Source organism: Leucopleurus acutus (assembly GCF_964270905.1).
Source record: "Leucopleurus acutus genome assembly, chromosome: 1".
Taxonomy (NCBI): Eukaryota; Metazoa; Chordata; class Mammalia; order Artiodactyla; family Delphinidae; genus Leucopleurus; species Leucopleurus acutus.
In genome coordinates, this window is record NC_139142.1 from 83,524,580 (window position 1) to 83,545,662 (window position 21,083).

The window sequence follows — 21,083 nt, forward strand, 5'->3', positions numbered from 1 at the left end:
TTTAATAACTCATTTTCTCCCCTTTGTTTCAGACTGACTTTTCCTTCACATGCTGTTTTTTTGTTTTTTTGATTTTTTTGGCTGCGCCACTTGGCTTGTGGATCTTAGCTCCCTGACCAGGGATTGAACCCAGACTACTTGGTGAAAGCACTGAGTCCTAACCACTGGACTGTTAGGGAATTTCCTTACATGTTTTCTTTAGGAATATTAATGTTAATGTAAAAATAACTATTTTAAATTTTCTGTTAAGCATTTGATTGTTCCTTGTGCTGTGTTAGATATTTTTGTGTAAATTACCTTTTTTCTTTTGAGTTACTTCCTTGGGATTATAGTCCCCAAAGTAGAATTGCCGGACTTAAAAGAAGCAATGGTTACATAGTCATTATTACATTTTTGTTATTGGTTTTAGTACCTCTAGTAATGTACCTTTTTTTCCCTAAGGCACTGTAAAGATTAGATTTTAACACTTAATTTTAGCTGATTTTATTGTTATCTTAGTTATTTTAATTTGTACTTTATTTTTCATTACTATTTTTTCTATATTTTGTTCATTTATGCTTTTATTTCCTTCTCATTTTGAAACATTTCATTTTTTATTTCCTTGTCTACCCAGACGATATTGAAGAAAATATTTTAAAGTTTTTGTTTGGTTAAACCCTTTAAATTTTGTGTTATTAAAGCATGTGTCTTTCTTGGTTCATAAATAATTTTTGCAACAGATTGTACCTTTGAAAGCTTTCCTTGTGTCACAGACACTATATAGGTTGAAAAAAAAAATGAGAGAGCAAGGAACAACCATAATTAAGATAAATATCCAGAAAGATAAATATGGAGGAAAGAATTATTTTGCCCTTTCAGTTAGGTGTCTCCATATGTTTGCTAAATATGTTTTATTAATTATATACATTTACAACTTACTCTTTGTCTACCTAATATGTGGTGTTCTAAAATTTGGATCTTAAGGCATCTAAATATATTTCTGCATTTTCTTCTTTGTATTTCTTTCATTTTTTTCCTCTGACTTCTTTTTTTTACATGTAATTTGGTTTATTCATTGTTAGTTTTCATTGATAACTTTCCTCCTACTGTATGATAGCAACCTTGTTTAGTTCTAATACTTTATTGCTATGAAACTTAGTTAATGTGTTGGATAACTTCATAATTATCTTTTCTGTTGTTTGTCCACAGATAATTTTTAGCTGTGAAAAATTTTAATTTGTAACTTACAGGTTGTAGATTGAGTTTAAAATTTTTAAAAATTTAGTCAATAGCCATTTTTTAATAGGGTAGCTCAGCCAATTTACATTTGTTAAAATCAGTACACCTATTCTCCCTGTATTGTTGGTTAAATTTAACTTTACTGTTGCAGATTTTTGTTTTGCATTTAAACAAGAATGGATATTGGATTTTATAAATGTTTTTGACCATCTATTAAAATAACTAGAGTTTTTCCCAGTTTAATCTTTAATATGATAAAACAAATTTTGGGGTGTTGAGTTATCTTAGCATTCCTGGGATAAATCCAGTTCAGTCATAAAATATTCTTTTATTGGGTGGGCCAAAAGGTTCATTCCGTTTTTTCTGTAAGATGGCTCTAGTAGCACTTAGTGTCTTTAACTTCATTCGAAACAATTTTGTTAGATTGTATGTGACAGCTGTTATATCAGCATGCATTTTAAAAAAGACTTACCAAAATTGGTGAATTTTTGTATAGCCATTTTAATATTGAAGTTGGAAGAAAAAAAGCAACATTTTCGTCATATTATGCTTTATTTCAAGAAGGTAGAAGAGCAAGTGAAACGCAAAAAAAGATTTGTGCAATGTATGGAGAAGGTGCTGTGATCAATCAAACGTGTCAAAAGTGGTTTGCGAAGTTTCATGCTAGAGATTTCTCACTGGATGATGCTCCATGGTCAGGTAGACCAGTTGAAGTTGATAGCAATCAAATCGAAACAATAATTGAGAGCAGTCAACGTTATACCATGAGGGAGATAGCCGACATACTCAAAATATCCAAATCAAGCGTTGAGAATCATTTGCACCAGCTTGGTTATGTGAATAGCTTTGATGTTTGGGTTCCACATAAGTTAAGCAAAAAACCTTTCTTGACCATATTTCTGCATGCGATTCTCTACTGAAACATAATGAAAATGTTCCATTTTTAAACCAAATTGTGATGGGCAATGAAAAGTGGATACTGTACAATAATGTGGAATGGAAGAGATCTTGGGCAAGTGAAATGAACCACCACCAACCACACCAAAGATGTTGATGTTCTGTATATGGTGGGATTGGAAAGGAGTCCTCTATTATGAGCTTCTTCCAGAAAACCAAACGATTCATTCCAACAAGTACTGCTCCCAATTAGACCAACTGAAAGCAGCACTCGACAAAAAGAATCCAGAATTAGTCAACAGAAAATGCATAATCTTCCATCAGGATAACACAAGACTGCATGTTTCTTTCATGACCGGGCAAAAACTGTCAAAACTTGTATGGGAAGTTCTGATTCATCCGCCATATTCACCAGACATTGCACCTTTGGATTTCCATTCATTTTGGTCTTTACAACATTCTCTTAATGGAAAAAATTTCAATCCCCTGGAAGACTGTAAAAGGCACCTGGAACAGTACTTTGCTCAAAAAGATCCATCTTTTGGGAAGATGGAATTATGAAGTTGCCTGAAAAATGGCAGAAGGTAGTGGAACAAAAAAGGGTAAATACGTTGTTCAATAAAGTCCTTGGTGAAAATGAAAAATGTATCTTTTATTTTTACTTAAAAACCGAAGGCACTTTTTGGCCTACCCAATAAAACATTGCCAGGGAATTCCTTGGCAGTCCAGTGGTTAGGACTCTGTGCTTCCACTGGAGGGGGCACAGGTTCTATCCTTGGTCAGGGAACTAAGATCCTACAAGCCACACTATTTAAAAAAAAAAAAAACCTTGCAGGTTTTCAGTAATCTTTATTTTGTTTTCTAGAGTATTCCAGACAGACCCTCATATGAAAATAGTGGAAAAGTCAGAAATTTCAGGTAAATTTGTTACTGCGATCCCTGCTAAATCTGTTGTCTATATAATTATGCTGTGGTTATCTAACCAGATAATTGGTATAACTTAGTATCCATCTTATTGCTCAAAAAGTGTAACTTGTAGAGTCATGTACCAAAATGTTCATTGCAGCTCTATTTACAATAGCCCGGAGATGGAAACAACCTAAGTGTCCATCATCGGATGAATGGATAAAGAAGATGTGGCACATATACACAATGGAATATTACTCAGCCATAAAAAGAAATGAAATTGAGCTATTTGTAATGAGGTGGATAGACCTAGAGTCTGTCATACAGAGTGAAGTAAGTCAGAAAGAGAAAGACAAATACCATATGCTAACACATATATATGGAATTTAAGGAAAAAAATGTCATGAAGAACCTAGGAGTTAGACAGGAATAAAGACACAGACCTACTAGAGAATGGACTTGAGGTTATGGGAAGGGGGAAGGGTAAGCTGTGACAAAGCGAGAGAGAGGCATGGACATATATACACTACCAAATGTAAGGTAGATAGCTAGTGGGAAGCAGCCGCATAGCCAGGGAGATCAGCTCGGTGCTTTGTGACCGCCTGGAGGGGTGGGATAGGGAAGGTGGGAGGGAGGGAGATGAAAGAGGGAAGAGATATGGGAACATATGTATATGTATAACTGATTCACTTTGTTATAAAGCAGAAACTAACACACCATTGTAAAGCAATTATACTCCAATAAAGATGTAAAAAAAAAAAAAAGTGTAACTTGAGCCATGGGGGGCAGAATGAAAGGTACATGGTTAGTATTTTTTTTTATTGTTAATGTCCTTATGCAATTTTTCTAATGCTTAATCAGTGTATTATTGAAAAACTTTAATCTTTTCTCTATTTATAGAAACAGAAGCAGGAGGAAATGTCCTATTTATGCAGTAAGTAAAAAAATGTGATGTAAATTATACTTTAAAACTTGTTTATTCCTATTAAATGAAGTGTTTTTAAAGTTAAAATTCTTTTTGTTTTTTATTTCCGTTCCCTTTTGTGGAATACTTAGGATTAATTCAGAAAACAAATTCTTTGCATAATTTAATATACTGCTATAGTTGATAAGTATGTGCATTGTACACCTTATCCTATTAAGAGGGATGAAACATTCTACTTTCATATATAAATCCTCAAATACATGAGCTAGTACAAAACAATAAATACCAAGCCCTCAGATTTTTTTCATTAAACTAGTTTTTCTTATTATAACATTAATACAAAAATTAAATAGCAGTAGGCTTGAACAAGTGAAAACATGCTTATCTTAATCATAAGAGAAATACAAACTTAGACTATATTGAGACATAATTTTTCATCTAATCAGTTAAGAATATAGGTAAAAAGTCTCATTGCTAGTGGGTATATATTGTAGAAGGCAATTGGCAATATCATTCAAAATTTTAAATGCACATGCTCTTTGGCTCAGAGATTTCATCTCTGAATTTATCTTACCAATACACTTGTAAATGTGTGAAATGATGATATAAAGTTATTCACTGTAACACTTATTTTAATAGTAAAAGATGTAAAAGATCCTAAAGGTCCATCAGTAAGGGACTGGTTAAATAAATTACAGTTTTTCCATGTAATTGACTAGTGTTGAGCTGGGGAAAAAAAAAAGATTCTCTTTATATATTGACAGAAAAATCTCTAGGCCATATTACTTAGGCTCCTCACAGATAACCACTGTTGATAATTTTGGATGTCCCTGCAGAAATTTTATATGTATATCCAAGTGCATGGTTTATCTTTAGCTTTTTTTTTTTTAGACAAGACAAAAATGGGATCACTCAATGTCTTTGGCACTTTCCATGTTGTTACATGTAGATCTACCTCAGTCTATTATAATCTGTTGTATGTCTGCACCAACATTTAGTCAGCTCCCCATTGATGGACATTTGGGTTAACTTTTTTTTGGCTGCGCCCTGGGATCTTAGTTCCCCAGCCAGGGATTGAACCTGGGTCCCCGGCAGTGGAAGCGCGGAGTCCTAACCACTGGACTGCCAGGGAATTCCCTGGGTTGTTTCCTTTGACTTACCTTTTTTTTTTAAAGCTAAATTTCTAGAAAATGAGTTGCTTTACAGGTCATTCGTTTTTTCGTTGTTTTTTTTTTTTTTTAATTTATTTTAATTTTGGCTGCGTTGGGTCTCCGTTGCTATGCTCAGGCTTTCTCTGTTTGTGGGGAGCCGGGGCTACTCTTCATTGCAGTGCGGGCTTCTCACTGCAGTGGCTTCTCTTGTGGCAGAGCACTGGCTCTAGGCGTGTGGGCTTCAGTAGTTGTGGCACGTGGTCTCAGTTGTGGCTCTGGGGCTCTAGAGCGCAGGCTCAGCAGTTGTGGCTCACAGGCTTAGCTGCTGTGAGGAATGTGGGATCTTCCTGGACCAGGGCTCAAACCCGTGTCCCCTGCATTGGGCAGGTGGATTCTTAACCACTGCACCCAGGGAAGCCCCTACAGGTCATTCTTTAAAAAAAAAATAGGGAATTCCCTGGCGGACCAGCTGTTAGGACTCCATGCTTCTACTGCAGGGGACCCGGGTTCGATCCCTGGTCAGAGAATTAAGATCCCGCAGCCTCATGGCACGGCCAAAAAATATATATATTCTTTTAATAAAAAATTAAAAAGAAAAAGCAAGCAGCATGTATTAAACATATTTTTATAGTGTTCTTGAAATTTAGATATCTGAAAAAAATTAATGGTAAGGTCCTTTAATTGCCTTGTAATTTTTTCTGCTAGTATTAGATGTCTTTTTTTTTTTTTTTTAATTTATTTTTTGCGGTACGCGGTCCTCTCACTGTTGTGGCCTCTCTCGCTGCGGAGCACAGGCTCCGGACGCGCAGGCCCAGCGGCCATGGCTCACGGACCCAGCCGCTTTGCGGCATGTGGGATCTTCCCGGACCGGGGCACGAACCCGTGTCCCCTGCATCGGCAGGCGGACGCTCAACCACTGCGCCACCAGGGAAGCCCAGATGAGTCTTTTTTTAAAGATGTCTTTGGAGTTTTCTGCCAGTCACTCTGTGAAACCCTATTGCCTACCCTACTCTTTCAACTGTTGTGATTCTTCGTAATTGTCCAGAGTATAGATTTTTAAATTGCTTTATAATTTTTAGGAATAAGAATCCAGAAGATAACTACTGTGAGATAACTGGTGAGTATGATCAGAGTACTTTTTTTATCATACGTTTTTCTCTTTATCTAGATTCCTTGAAAAGTAATATGTAAGAGAACCATGAACAAAAAATGTAGAGAAAGTGTTCTTCTTTACACAAAATCTTTAATTTAAAATTTCACAAACTTACTAATATTTCTCTCAAACCTGCTGTTCCTGTTGTTCTCTGTCTTGAACTCCCACTCACTGTCATTCACTCAAGTCAGGAATTGAGTCATGTTTTACCTTTTCCTCCTTTCCCCATATCCATTTGGCCCTATTCTCTTTGATTTTTTTTTTTCTTCTTTTCTGGCTGTGCGGCTTGCGGGATCCTAGTTCCCATACCAGGGATCGAACCTGGGCCCCCTGCAGTGGTAGCGAGGAGTCCTAACCACTGGACCACCAGGGAATTCCTCAGGCCCTATTCTCCTTCAATTCTGTCTCCAAAATATCTGGCCCATCTGTTAGTTATTCTCTGTTCCTTCTGCCCGTATTTGAATTCAAGTCCTCGCTGTTCTTTCTTGAGCTATTGTATTTAGTTTCTTATCCTTCTAGTCCCTTCTACATATTTCTAAATCTTATCATATTACCTCCCAGCTTACAGTTGTTCAGTGACACTATTTTGCTTACAGGATAAAACCCACACTCTTTAGCATAAACTTGGAAAACCTTTTATAATTTGGCTTGTTTTTTTCTCCAAGTTTATCTCCAGCCCTTTATAGGCATCCTGTGCTCTAGCCCATGAATAACTACTTGCAGTTTCCCATGTGGACTTTTTTCCTGCCTGTATCCATTTGTAAATGCTATTTCCTCTGCCTAAAGTGATCTTCCTAATACAGTTTGTCTAACAGTCTTCTCATCTTTCACTTAACTTAGCTTTTCACTTAGCTTAACTTTAGTGCTTTCAAAGTAACCAGTCCACAAACTGTTATAGTCCTTGACAGAAAAGGAACTTGCAATAGAATGTAAACCAACTATGGCAGTAAGCTACTGTTTAGCGGCATTTTTTTCTTAGCAAAGCTCTACTGATGAAAGGAATTTTACATCAGCTGCAAGCTCCTTATCTCAAATGAAATAATTAATTGATAATAAGCAGTTCACCATCTGGCAACATACGTTAAGTAATACTGGCTTAAATCAAGCCTTCACTGACAAAGCCAAGGAGTTAGTCACTCTGTTTTGTGCTCTTACAACACCCCTTTTATTTCTTAGTCTATTGTAGATTTTTTTTAATATAAATTTATTTATTTATTTTTATTTTTGGCTGCGTTGGGCCTTTGTTGCCGCGCACAGGCTTTCTCTAGTTGCCGCAAGTGGCGGTTACTCTTCGTTGTGGTGCACAGGCTTCTCATTGCGGTGGCTTCTCTTGTTGCGGAGCACGGGCTCTAGGGCGCGTGGGCTCAGTAGTTGTGACTCGCGGGCTCTAGAGTGCAGGCTCAGTAGTTGTGGCACACGGGCTTAGTTGCTCCATGGCCTGTGGGATCTTCCCAGACCAGGGCTCGAACCCCTGTCCCCTGCATTGGCAGGCAGATTCTTAACCACTGTGCCACCAGGGAAGTCCCTATTGTAGAATTTATCATGCTGTATTTTAGGTATTTACTTTTGGCTCTCATTAAACTAGGAACTCTTTTGAGTCCAGAAATTTTGTCTTGTTCTTTGTGCTTTAGTATATGGTTGAGTTCTGGGGCACATAATAGGTTCTGAAACAATATTTGTTAAGTAAATGACAAGAATGGAAGCTGGATATGTAAATAAAGCTTTAATAAAAAGCCCATAATTACTTCATCATATACAGTCGAGGTTACCATAAACTCTTTGAAATATTCTAAATATTTACCTTTAAACTTAAGAATTTTTAAATGTATTTCCTGTTTCATTATAGCATCTTCAGTCCCTTCCTTATTTCCAACATCCAGTTTGTTACCTAAACCTTTATATTTCAGTTCTAGAATGTCTTTTTTTTCTTTTTCTTTTCTCAACTTCCACTCTTTTTATTTATTTTTTTATACAGCAGTTCTTATTAGTCATCCATTTTATACATATTAGTGTATATATATCAATCCCATTCTCCCAATTTATCACACCACCACCCCCCCCACCACTTTCCCCCCTTGGTGTCCATACGTTTGTTCTCTACATCTGTGTGTCTATTTCTGCCCTGCAAACCGGTTCATCTGTACCATTTTTATAGGTTCCACATGGATGCGTTAATACACGATATTTGTTTTTCTCTCTCTGACTTACTTCACTCTGTATGACAGTCTCTAGATCCATCCACGTCTCTATAAATGACCCAATTTCGTTCCTTTTTATGGCTGAGTAATATTCCATTGTATATGTGTACCACATCTTCTTGAGGTGGGCTTGTATTGCTATAAACTTCCCTCTTAGAACAGGTTTTGCTGCATCCCATAGGTTTTGGATCATCATGTTTTCATTGTCATTTGTCTCTAGGTATTTTCTGATTTCCTCTTTGATTTCTTCAGTGATCTCTTGGTTATTTAGTAACATATTGTTTAGTCTCCATGTGCTTATGTTTTTTACATTTTTTTTCCCTGTAATCGATTTCTAATCTCATAGCATTGTGGTCGGAAAAGATGCTTGATATGATTTCAATTTTCTTAAATTTACTGAGGCTTGATTTGTGACCCAAGATGTGATCTATCCTGGAGAATGTTCCGTGTGCACTTGAAAAGAAAGTGTAATCTGCTGTTTTGGGATGGAATGTCCTAAAGATATCAATTAAATCTATCTGGTCTATTGTGGCATTTAAAGCTTGTGTTTCCTTATTAATTTTCATTTTGGATGATCTGTCCATTGGTGTAAGTGAGGTGTTAAAGTCCCCCACTATTATTGTGTTACTGTCGATTTCCTCTTTTATAGCTGTTAGAAGTTGCCTTATGTATTGAGGTGCTCCTATGTTGGGTGCATATATATTTATAATTGTTATATCTTCTTCTTGGATTGATCCCTTGATCATTATGTAGTGTCCTTCCTTGTCTCTTGTAACATTCTTTATTTTAAAGTCTATTTTATCTGATATGAGTATTTCTACTCCCGCTTTCTTTTGATTTCCATTTGCATGGAATATCTTTTTCCATCCCCTCACTTGCAGTCTGTATGTGTCCCTAGGTCTGAAGTGGGTCACTTGTAGACAGCATATATATGGGTGTTGTTTTTGTATCCATTCAGCAAGGCTGTGTCTTTCGGTTGTAGCATTTAATCCATTCACGTTTAAGTTAATTATCAATGTGTATGTTCCTGTTACCATTTTCTTAACTGTTATGAGTTTGTTTTTGTAGGTCCTTTTCTTCTCTTGTGTTTCCCACTTAGAGAAGTTCCTTTAGCATTTGCTGTAATGCTGGTTTGGTGGTGCTGAATTCTCTTAGCTTTTGCTTGTCTGTAAAACTTTTGATTTCTCTATCGAATCTGAATGAGATCCTTGCCAGGTAGAGTAATCTTGCTTGTAGGTTCTTCCCTTTCGTCACTTTAAATATATCATGCCACTCCCTTCTGGCTTGTAGAGTTTCTTCTGAGAAATCAGCTGTTAACCTTATGGGAGTTCCCTTGTATGTTATTTGTTGTTTTTCCCTTGCTGCTTTCAATAATTTTTCTTTGTCTTTAATTTTTGCCAATTTGATTACTGTGTGTCTCAGCATGCTTCTCCTTGGGTTTATCCTGTATGGGACTCGCTGCGCTTCCTGGACTTGGGTGGCTATTTCCTTTCCCACGTTAGGGAAGTTTCCGACTATAATCTCTTCAAATATTTTCTTGCATCCTTCCTCTCTCTCTTCTCCTTCTGGGACCCCTATAATGTGAATGTTGTTGCATTTAATGTTGTCCCAGAAGTCTCTTAGGCTGTCTTCATTTCTTTTCATTCTTTTTTCTTTATTCTGTTCTGCAGCAGTGAATGCTACCATTCTGTCTTCCAGGTCACTTATCTGTTTTTCTGCCTCAGTTATTCTGCTATTGATTCCTTCTAGTGTAGTTTTCATTTCAGTTATTTTATTGTTCATCTCTGTTTGTTCTTTAATTCTTCTAAATCTTTGTTAAACATTTCTTGCATCTTCTCGATCTTTGCCTCCATTCTTTTCCTGAGGTCCTGGATCATCTTCACTATCATTATTCTGAATTCTTTTTCTGGAAGGTTGCCTATCTCCACTTCATTTAGTTGTTTTTCTGGGGTTTTATCTTGTTCCTTCATCTAGTACATAGCCCTCTGCCTTTTCATCTTGTCTATCTTTCTGTGAATGTGGTTTTGTCCCACGGGCTGCAGGATTGTAGTTCTCCTTGCTTCTGCTGTCTGCCCTCTGGTGGATGAGGCTATCTAAGAGGCTTGTGGAAGTTTCCTGATGGGAGGGACTGGTGGTGGGTAGAGCTGGGTGTTGCTCTGGTGGGCAGAGCCCAGTAAAACTTTAATCCGCTTGTCTGCTGATGGGTGGGTCTGGGTTCCCTCCCTGTTGGTTGTTTGGCCTGAAGTGACCCAAAGCTGGAGCCTACCCGGCTCTTTGGTGGGGCTAATGGTGCACTCTGGGAGGCATCACGCCAAGGAGTACTTCCCAGAACTTCTGCTGCAAGTGTCCTTGTCCTCATGGTAAGCCACAGCCACCCCCTGCCTCTGCAGGAGACCCTCCGACACTAGCAGGTAGGTCTGGTTCAGTCTCCTATGGGGTCACTGCTCCTTCCCCTGGGTCCCGATGCTATACTACTTTGTGTGTGCCCTCCAAGAGTGGAGTCTCTGTTTCCCCCAGTCCTGTCGAAGTCCTGCAATCAAATCCCGCTAGCCTTCAAAGCCTGATTCTCTAGGAATTCTTCCTCCCATTTGCCAGAGCCCCAGGTTGGGAAGCCTGACATGGGGCTCAGAACCTTCACTCCAGTGGGTGAACTTCTGTGGTATAAGTGTTCTCCAGTTTGTGAGTCACCCACCCAGAAGTTACGGGATTTGATTGTATTGTGATTGCAGCCCTCCTACCATCTCATTGTGGCTTCTCCTTTGTCTTTGGATGTGGGGTATCTTTTTTGGTGAGTTCCACTGTCTTCCTGTCAATGACTGTTCAGCAGTTAGTTGTGATTCTGGTGCTCTCGCAAGAGGGAGTGAGCGCACGTTCTTCTACTCCGCCATCTTGAACCAATCTCTAGTTCTAGAATGTCTTGAGTCTAATCCCTTATTTCCATTCTTATTGTCTCTTGCCCTAAGACAAACTCTCAACATGTTGTATCTGAACTTTTAGAGTAGCTTCCTCATTGGTTTATCTTCTCTTGAATCTTCTTTCTTCTCCTTCTCTTGAATTATTTTTATAAAATGCATGTCTCATCCTGGAAACATTTAGACTCCTTAACATAGAATAAAAGATGCCTCAGAATCTTACCCTAATATCTTGGTCTTTTTTTGTTTTTTTTTATTGGAGTATAGTTGTTTTACAATATTGTCTTAGTTTCTGCTGTACAGCAAAGTGAATCAGCCACACGTATGTATATATCCCCTCTTCCTTGGATTTCCTTCCCATTTAGGTCACCACAGAGCATTGAGTAGAGTTCCCTGTGCTATACAGTCTATTCTCATTAGTTATCTGTTTTATACATAATAGTGTTTGTATGTCAATCCCCATCTCCCAATCCACCCCACCCTTCCTTCCCCCCTTGGTATCCATACATTTGTTTTCTATGTCTATGTTTGTCTGCTTTGCAAATAAGTTCATCTATGCTATTAACATTTTGGTCTTATCAGTTGGTACTCTTTACTATGTAACTTCTACTATCCAGGAAATAAAAATGGAGAAGTGAAGGAGGAAAAAAAGTAGTCCACACTTTCCACTTTTAGAATCCCACCTTCTCTACCACATTTGAAAAATATTTTAATCACACAGAGAATACAGTAATCACTGAACTCTCTGTCTCTAAAGTGGGAAAATTTTAAAGTCTCAGTGAAATTTAGGAAGGACTTAGTAACTGAAAAAACTTTAGTAAATACTTGTAGCTGATGAAATTCCTAAGAAAAGGGAAGTCAGGCTCTTGGTGATATATATTTTTGTCATTGACTATAGTTTTTCTTTTTACTTAATAGGGATGAATACATTGCTTTGTGCTCCCATTCAGACCCAGATGCCCCAGAGAGAGGTATGAGTTCATGCAAGTGCCTTCATATTTTAATCTTCTTTGATAGTTAAAACTTTTAAAACACAAAAAATTTCATGTTAGTGACATGATTTAGGGATTACTTACCAAAATGGACCAACATAGACTGGAAAAACTACATACCTTTCCAGTTAACTAAGTGTAGTTAAATCACTGCCAGTTTAAATAATAGGGAAATATGTTAATTATATAAGGACTTCTCAACTTTAATGGGCATGTGAATCATCTCAGGATTTTATTAAAATATAGTTTCTTATCCAGCAGATCTGCGGTAGGTCCTGAATTCTATACTTCTAACAGTCTTCTAGGTGATACTAATGCACTGGTCCACAGACCGTACTTTGAGCAATAAAGAGTTAGACCATGTCCTCACAAGTAAAACCACTGCATTCAAGGACAACTCAACCACCCAAGAGTATAGAGTGTACTATAAATTAGCCATCATGCACTTATTCCTTCCAAGTCTTTTTTACTTAGAATGAGAATGACCTATCTAATATAACAATTCGAATTTACATTATAGTTACATTTGGTATTGTCAGTCTTTTCATTTTTTAGTCAGTCTAGTGGGTGAATAATTAACTTTTAATTTGTTCAGAAACACTAAAAGTATTCACAGACTTCAGAAAAAAATTTAAATAAGAAATTCTGTGCTGCACACCACACCATTGATTCAAACAAACCAATGTAACATGAAACCATCATCTTGGATTGTTTATATAATACTCTTTCTATATAGTACATGTTATAAAATACCTTTTTAGAAGTTTGCATTTGATTTGATCTCTTATATTTTCCTTTCTTTGTAGGTTTCAATTACAGAATACAACCATGAAAGGAAACATGCAAATGACCAGACAGTCATCTTTTCAGATGAAAACCAGATGGACCTGACAGCAAGTCATACTGTGATGATTACCAAAGGCCTTTTAGATTGTACCAAAAGTGAAAAATCCACCAAGATAGATACCACATCATTTCTGGCTAACTTAAAGCTCCACATTGAGGATTCAAGAATGAAGAAAGAATTAAATTTTTCTGGGGATCAAAGCACTTTCTCAGAAAAGAAAATAAATTTCAATGACTTCATAAAAAGATTGAAAACAGGAAAATCGAATGCTTCTCCTTTTACAGGACCTGATAAAGAAAATTCTGAGATGCCTATTCATTACAAAGAATCAAATAAGGCCTCTTCTATGCATCAAATGCATGTATCTCTTAGTGTAGATGCAAATAGCAGTAATATGACTAGACACTTTACAGAACAAGACGATGGGATGAATTTTACCCAATGTCATACAGCCAATATTCAGACTTTGGTTCCCACATCCAGTGAGCCCAGCTTAAGGGAATTTAAAGGTGGTGATATTACAATTTATGGCAATGACTTTATGGACCTGACAATTAACCACACTATACAGAAATTACCTTCAGCAGATAATCTGTCTGAAATAGAAAATCAAACTCAGAATGTCATGATGGATGTTTCAACAGGTCGTGGAGCTAAAGCACTAGGACAGAAGACAGTCTTTAAGGATAAACCAAACGATGCTTTTCAAGACCCTTCCTTAAACCCTGAAGGTGACATACATATTACCAGCAGTCATATTACAGGGACAGAAATTCAGACAGTCACACAGACTTCCAACCAGGACGTCAGAACATTGGCCATGATCCCAGAATCTAAACGTTCCAGTCCAGCTATTCAAGATTATAAGACATTTTTCTATTCTAGTTGTAATGATGCCATGGAATTGACCAAGTGTTTCTCAAGTATGAGAGAGGAGAAGAATTTGCTAAAGCATGACAGGAGTTATTCTAAAATGTATCCCAATCCAGATGCCATCTCTCTTCTCAGAGAGAATACGATTTATTCGGGAGAAGAAAGCATGGACATTACCAAGAGTCACACAGTTGCAATACATAATCAAATTTTTAAACAAGTTCAGACAAATGTACAGATAGCAGCTGCACAAGTATCTGAAAAAGAAATGATGATCCAAAATCACATAATCGTGTCAGAGGATGGGGAAATGAATATAAATTATAGCTCAGTTCCTCACGTATCTAAGGAAAGATTACAGCAGAGCCTGGAAAATCCTTTATTTACTTCATTGACTGACAAAAGGACTGAAATCTTCACAGATGAAAATATGGATTTGACTAAAAGTCATATAGCTAATGTAGGAAGTCAGTTTCCTCTTGCATCTTACAGTCTGGCATCTGAGAATACCAGTAAATCTCACTCTCACAGCATAAGCCCTTCAGATGAATGGGAAGAAATGACCAAAGGTCGTATTGAACCATCCCGACAACCAAACATAATACCTAAAAACATCCCAACTGACACATGGGACAAAGGAAAAGATCAAGTTTTGAATATTTCACCCTATCTTGATAAAGATTCTCCTCAGTCACCTGATATTAACCAGAACATAACAATAAGCCATAATATAGTATACTCTGGTGGAGATCTTGATAAACAAGTAACACTGAGAAATAATAGAAATACAGTTTCTTGTGAGCAATCTTTGTTTCCTACTACAAAGCCATTGTTTTCATCAGAAGGACAGTCTGCCATGAGAAATCATAATACTGCTGTTAATAGTCAAACAGTGAAACCTGTACCAGACCAGAATTCTAAACTGCCTGAGCCACTGAGGAAAAGTTTAGGCAGTCCCACGCCTGACTGTTTTCATGACAAGATAATTATTTGTTCAGAGAAGGAGCAAAATATGGACCTAACCAAGAGTCACACTGTTGTCATTGGATTTGGTCCTTCTGAAGTACTAGAACTAGGTAAGACTAATTTAGAAAACACTAACAACCAGCTAACAACAGTAAACAGACAGAAAGCTGTAAAAGTTGAAAAATGTAATGAAAATCCAATAGAAAAAACTGGAGTATTTATTTCTAATGATATCATGGGTGTGTTGAAGGACAAAACTGGAATTCTGAATGAAAAGCAAGATGTCAAAATTCGTGAAAGGAAAAGTCTTGGCAGACTAAAAATTGATAAGACTGTTGTATTTTCAGAGGGAGATGAGAATGATATGGATATCACCAAGAGTTACACAGTGGAAATAAATCATAGACCTTTACTAGATGAACATGATTCCCGTTTGGTGCCTTTGGCAGGAACTTCTAAAACTGTTTTGTATACATGTGGGCAGGATGACATGGAGGTCACCAGAAGTCACACAACTGCTATAGAATGTAAAACTATCTCACCAGATAAAATAACTACTAGGCCTGTGGACAAAACTGTAATGTTTATAGATAATCACGATGAACTAGAGATGACAAAGTCCCATACTGTTTTCATTGACTACCAAGCAAAGGAGAAAACTATGCTTCCAGACAGCTCTAACTTTGAACTATCCAAAAGAAAAGGCCTAGAAAAATCAAAAGTGACACCTAATCCTGCTAAGGAGGGTGTTTTCTTTCCGGACAATGGTGAAAGTGATCGCTCAGTAGCAAAAGTCAGCCAGCTAACATTACCAGGGGAATGGTCTAATAGTGATCCTTTAGAGAAAGCTGAAGCATTTTTAGCTGCTGATAACATGGAAGTGTCTAAATCAACCATTTGGAAAAATGACAAAAATGTACAAAAGCCTGGATTTCTGAATGAATCTCTATCAGGCAAAAGTCAGAGAAGGAAGAGCCTTAGACTCAAAAATGACAAGACCATTGCATTTTCAAAGAATGACAGAAATGGTGTGGATGTCATCCAGAGTTGTACAGTGGAAATAAATAACAAAGGTGTCCTGGAAGATAGAGAGGACTCTCATTGGGTGCCTTTGGAAGGAACTTCTAATACTGTTTTATATACATGTGGGCAGGATGATATGGAGATTACCAGAAGTCATACAACTGCCTTAGAATATAAACCTCTCTCACCAGATAAAAGAACCACTGGGCCTATGGACAAAACCGTTATGTTTGTAGATAATCACAGTGATCTGGAAGTTACTAAGTCCCACACTGTTTTCATTGATTGTCAAGCCATGGAGAAAATACTTCAAGAGTACCCTAAATTTGGAATAGCAAAAGGAAAAACCTTGGGTGTTTCTTTTCGTAAGGATGGTAGCTCTGTTCAAGAAATCACTAAAGAACAAGCACTGGCTGTAGAAAACAAAACTGTTCTTCACACTGAGCAAAAGCATCATGTGATACCCCTTGTTCCTACTAACACATTGTCTGGGGGTCAAGGTGAGACAGAAGTCAAATTCCATAGCACTGCTGTGGATGAAGAGGCCATGAAAGTTGTAGTCCAGGCCTATGTATTGGAAAAAGCCAAAATTGAAAGCTGTCACTTAAATAGTACAGATAGAAGAAATGTGGGTTTTACAGGCAGTTCTGTAGCTGCTGTTTGTGGATCCAGTGATAATTATTCCTGTTTACCTAATGTTTCCTTTTTTGATAATTTGGAAGAGAATGGCATGCCCTTATGTGATAAAGATGATGTAAAAGCCAGTCATTGCCCAGTGCAAAATGAGCTTCCTTATGCAAACAATTTAGCTAGTGAATATTATTTGAAATCTGAGGGACTGCCTCTTTCTGCTCCTTGTTCTTTGTTAGAGAAGGAAAAAGTTGTTCAAACCAGTACCCAAGGACAGTTAGACTGTGTCCTAAGAGTACTCAAAGATCAAGATCTGATTAAGGAGCCCCCAAATCTATTAGCTAATGAAACTTTAGTATATGGTGAAGATTTGGGGGAGATGACTAAACTTAACTCAAAGCGAGTATCTTGTAAGCTTCCAAAGGATCAAACGGAGGCCTTTGTTGATAATGCAGAGCATAGTTTAAAGAAGACCTTTGTTGATGATGTTTGTGTTGCTCCTCAGCATCATCTGTCAGCCCAGCAACATCCATTACCTCAACAAGGACAGAGTATTGTCAGTAAAGATGAAACAATATTGTCTAAAGTGGGAAATAAGAATTTAAATATTGTTAGAGGAAATGCCTCTGAACCCACATGTGAAAACGATTCCACAATGCTCAATAATGAGAAACAGTTTACTATGGCCTGTAAAAAAGAACTAAAGAAAAATATTCAAACAGCTAAATGTAATACAGCTATAGATTTCCACAATAACTCAGACTTGACTAAGCAAGTTATTCAAACTCATATCAATCCTAGAGAAGCATCAGATCCTGTAATTGCATCTAATGCTGCAACTTTTAGTAGTATCAAACCACATCTGAATAATTTGAATGAAAAAACTGAAGAATTTTTAGATTTCCAACCAGCTCATATACCACCTTCTCCAGAACAATTACTTGAATTAGTAAATAAGGCACACAGTAATATGAGTATAGTGCAAGCTACAGAAATACATAATGTTAACATAGTGTCCAGCAGTGTTAAAGATGATAGGGATGAAGAAAATAAAATTTCTCATAATGGAGCTGAAACCATCTCTGTACCATTAATGACGACTATAAAAGATAAAGTGAGGAGATGTTCTTTGGGAATATTTTTGCCCAGATTGCCAAACAGGAGAAATTGTAGTGTCACTGGTATTGATGACCTGAAGCCGATTCCAGGAGACACAACTGATTTAAATAACTTAGAAACTCAGCCAGTCTCCAGTAAACATTCAGACACTGGATTTGTTGCAGCTAAACTGAACTTAAGTCCATCTCAATATATAAATGAGGAAAATCTTCCTATATATCCGGGTGAGATTAATTCCTCAGACTCTATTAGCATGGATACTGAGGAAAAGGCTTTGACTGAGACATACCAAAAAGAGATTTCACCATCTGAAAATAAACTGGAAGAAACCTGCAATAGCCAAAAAAGAACCTGGGTACAAGAAGAAGAAGATGATATTCAGGATGAGAAAAAAATCAGAAAAAGTGAAATTAGGTTTAGTGATACCGCACAAGATCAGGAGGTGAGCTCTGTCTTGAATTAAGAAATGTTCTTGATTTTTTATGAGTATTCTTGAATTTTAATTTTAGTCTCGGGTAACCAGGAATTGATTATTTCCAATTTTATATATACATATACATATATATATATATATACACACACATATATACACCTGGAGAAATATTCCTATGTAGAATCTTAAGAAATTAATTGACTAGCAGTTAGACTTAAACACAATTTGAAGTGACAAATGGTCACAAAAAATGAAATGGAAAGTAGTACAAAAATTAATATCAAAATTGTGTAATTCTAAATATTCTGTCACTTCTAGTGATTTGCCATTTTGGCTTTGCATATTAGAATCTCTAGCCAGGGTATATGTGGTTTGACAAGTCATCTTCAGTGTGAAAATATTTGGAGGATAAAGAGCTTTTTTATTATGCAAACTGCTTAAAGAAAAGCTGGACTGAATTTTCTTGGCTAGTGAGGATATATAGAAGCTGAAAGTCCATTTCTTTCGAGGATGGGAGAATGCCTAGATCAAGCCCAGTATCTCAAAGTGAAGTAAATGAGATTTTGTGTTTATTTAAAAGTCATAGAAGGTTCTTTATTTTGCAACATCTAGGCATTTTGGAAGTCCTGAGGTGACAATGTATGATAAAAAGTAGAGCTAGTGAATTAACCCATTTGTAAATATCTTTGGTATAATTGATAAAAAAGCAACATTTTGGACATGGAATTGTTAAACCCTCAGCTGAGAAATGTACGTCAGGACTTGTTCATTAGGTTGGCAGCAGAGGGCAGAAGGAAGTATAAAGGTAGGGCTAAATGTGGATGTGTTCATACTTAAATTTTGATGATAACCATTGATGTATGTGTGTACCTCTTGGCTATACTATAGGAATACATTAAGTAATTCAGTGGAAACATACCTCCTTGCTAATACTTTAATAGTTTAGATCAGGTAATGAATCCTCTTAGAAGCATTATACTTTACGTACTCTGTTGCATTATGTCTCATTTTTAATTGAACATTAAGGGAATGTAGTATTTTAATCATAACTCTGCAAATATCTTTATCTAGAGGCCTGTTGCCATTTTTGTCTTTTATGAAATTTTTGTTGCCCAGAAAGGCAGGATTACATTTTTTTTTTCCAGATTGAGTTGGTTTAGTGTATTCTTGGTTATCAAAATACTCATAGCTTTGGGACTTTGAAATGTTAAATATTCATGATGTGTGAAAAAGCATGATACATAACTGTATGATCTTAATTACATAAAAATGGATGCTAAGTTTTGTAGGTACACAAACGAGACCTAGGACGACACATCAAACAGTAAACTGCTTGTGATTGTGGATGACTTTGTTTTTTCTTCTTGTGTTTTTTGGTTTCCTATTTTGCATGTGTTAACTTTTAAGAAATAAGTGTTATTTTAAAAACCTTTTTAAAAAAAGGCATAGATTTTAAAAGTTGAGGGAACACTGATTTGGATAACTTGTCACTGAAACTGAGTTTTACAGGTGGAGAAATAAAGATTAGAAAGTATAATAGGTTCATAGGGGGCTTCCTTGGTGGTGCAGTGGTTAAGAATCCACCTGCCAATGCAGGAGACATGGGTTCAATCCCTGGCCCAGGAAGATCCCACATGCCACGGAGCAGCTAAGCCCGTGTGCCACAACTACTGAGCCTGCACTCTAGAGCCTGTGTGCCACAACTACTGAAGCCCGCGTGCCTAGAGCCCATGCTCCGCAACAAGAGAAGCCACGACAATGAGAAGCCCGCGCACCACAACGAAGAGTAACCCCAGCTCACTGCAACTAGAGAAAGCCCGTGCACAGCAAAGAAGACCCAACACAGCCAAAAATAAAAAAACAAATAAATTTATGAAAAAAAAGAATCATAGGTTCATAGAAACAAAGTTTAAACTCTGTTAAGAAATACGTAAGTAAGCTTAGAAGATGATTTCATTGGTTCTTTAAGGTGAGGTCCTGAGGAAATTGTTCATCTGTGAAGCTTTGAGAAAGTTGTAATAGTAATATAAAATGTATAACTGAATAGATTCTATGAAAATTAGTATTATTTTATTTAATAAATATTTATTGGGTATCTGCTATGTCCTAGGTCCTGTTTAAGTCCTGGGAATGCTTCAGTGGGATTTACGGACAAAAATCTGTTCTCATAGAGGTCACATCCTAGCACTTAGACAAGGAATATATTGCCCTTAAAAACATAAGTAGGGCTTCCCTGGTGGCGCAGTGGTTGAGAATCCGCCTGCCAATGCAGGGGACGCGGGTTCAATCCCTGGTCCAGGAAGATCCCACATGCCGCAGAGCAGCTAAACCTGTGTGCTACAACTAGTGAGCCTGCATGTTGCAACTACTGAAGCCCGCATGCCTAGAGCCCGTGCTCTGCAACAAGAGAAGCCACTGCAGTGAGAGGCCTGCACACCGCAACAAAGAGTAGCCCCCGCTCACCGCAACTAGAGAAAGCCCACACGCAGCAATGAAGACCCAACTCAGCCAAAAATCAATAAATAAAATAAATAAATTTATTTTTTAAAAAAATATAAGCAAGTAGGTAGATGAAAATGGCATTTAAGGCTGTAAAGTCAAATGGTTAAAATGGTAAAAGCAGGACCATATGACTTATTTGACTTCAATCAAAGGAGTCTTGGTCACCTGGGGAAGGAAGTACTAAAGCCTGGAAATAAATGCCTTCTCTGTACTCCAGACAGAGCCATTGTGTACAGCCGGTGTTCTCTTCTGGTTTTCTGCAGTATGGTAGCCCTGACCATGGTGACTAGTAGTTGAAAAATCGGATAGGTCAACGTTTGGTAGCTCATATGATATGG

At 37.2% G+C, this 21,083-nt stretch overlaps 1 protein-coding gene across 1 annotated transcript in view; it reads left to right on the plus strand.

The window, feature by feature from the left end:
* The window catches only part of KNL1 (kinetochore scaffold 1), a gene marked incomplete at both ends in the record, with an annotated part of 56,689 nt that overhangs the window by 12,007 nt on the left and 23,599 nt on the right, over nt 1-21,083 (plus strand). Inside the window, 5 exons of the mRNA XM_082848577.1 lie at nt 2,981-3,033; nt 3,922-3,955; nt 6,177-6,214; nt 12,279-12,331; nt 13,159-18,252. Of these exons, the coding sequence (XP_082704703.1) occupies nt 2,981-3,033; nt 3,922-3,955; nt 6,177-6,214; nt 12,279-12,331; nt 13,159-18,252 (5,272 nt within the window). The remainder of the gene's footprint in view (nt 1-2,980; nt 3,034-3,921; nt 3,956-6,176; nt 6,215-12,278; nt 12,332-13,158; nt 18,253-21,083) is intronic.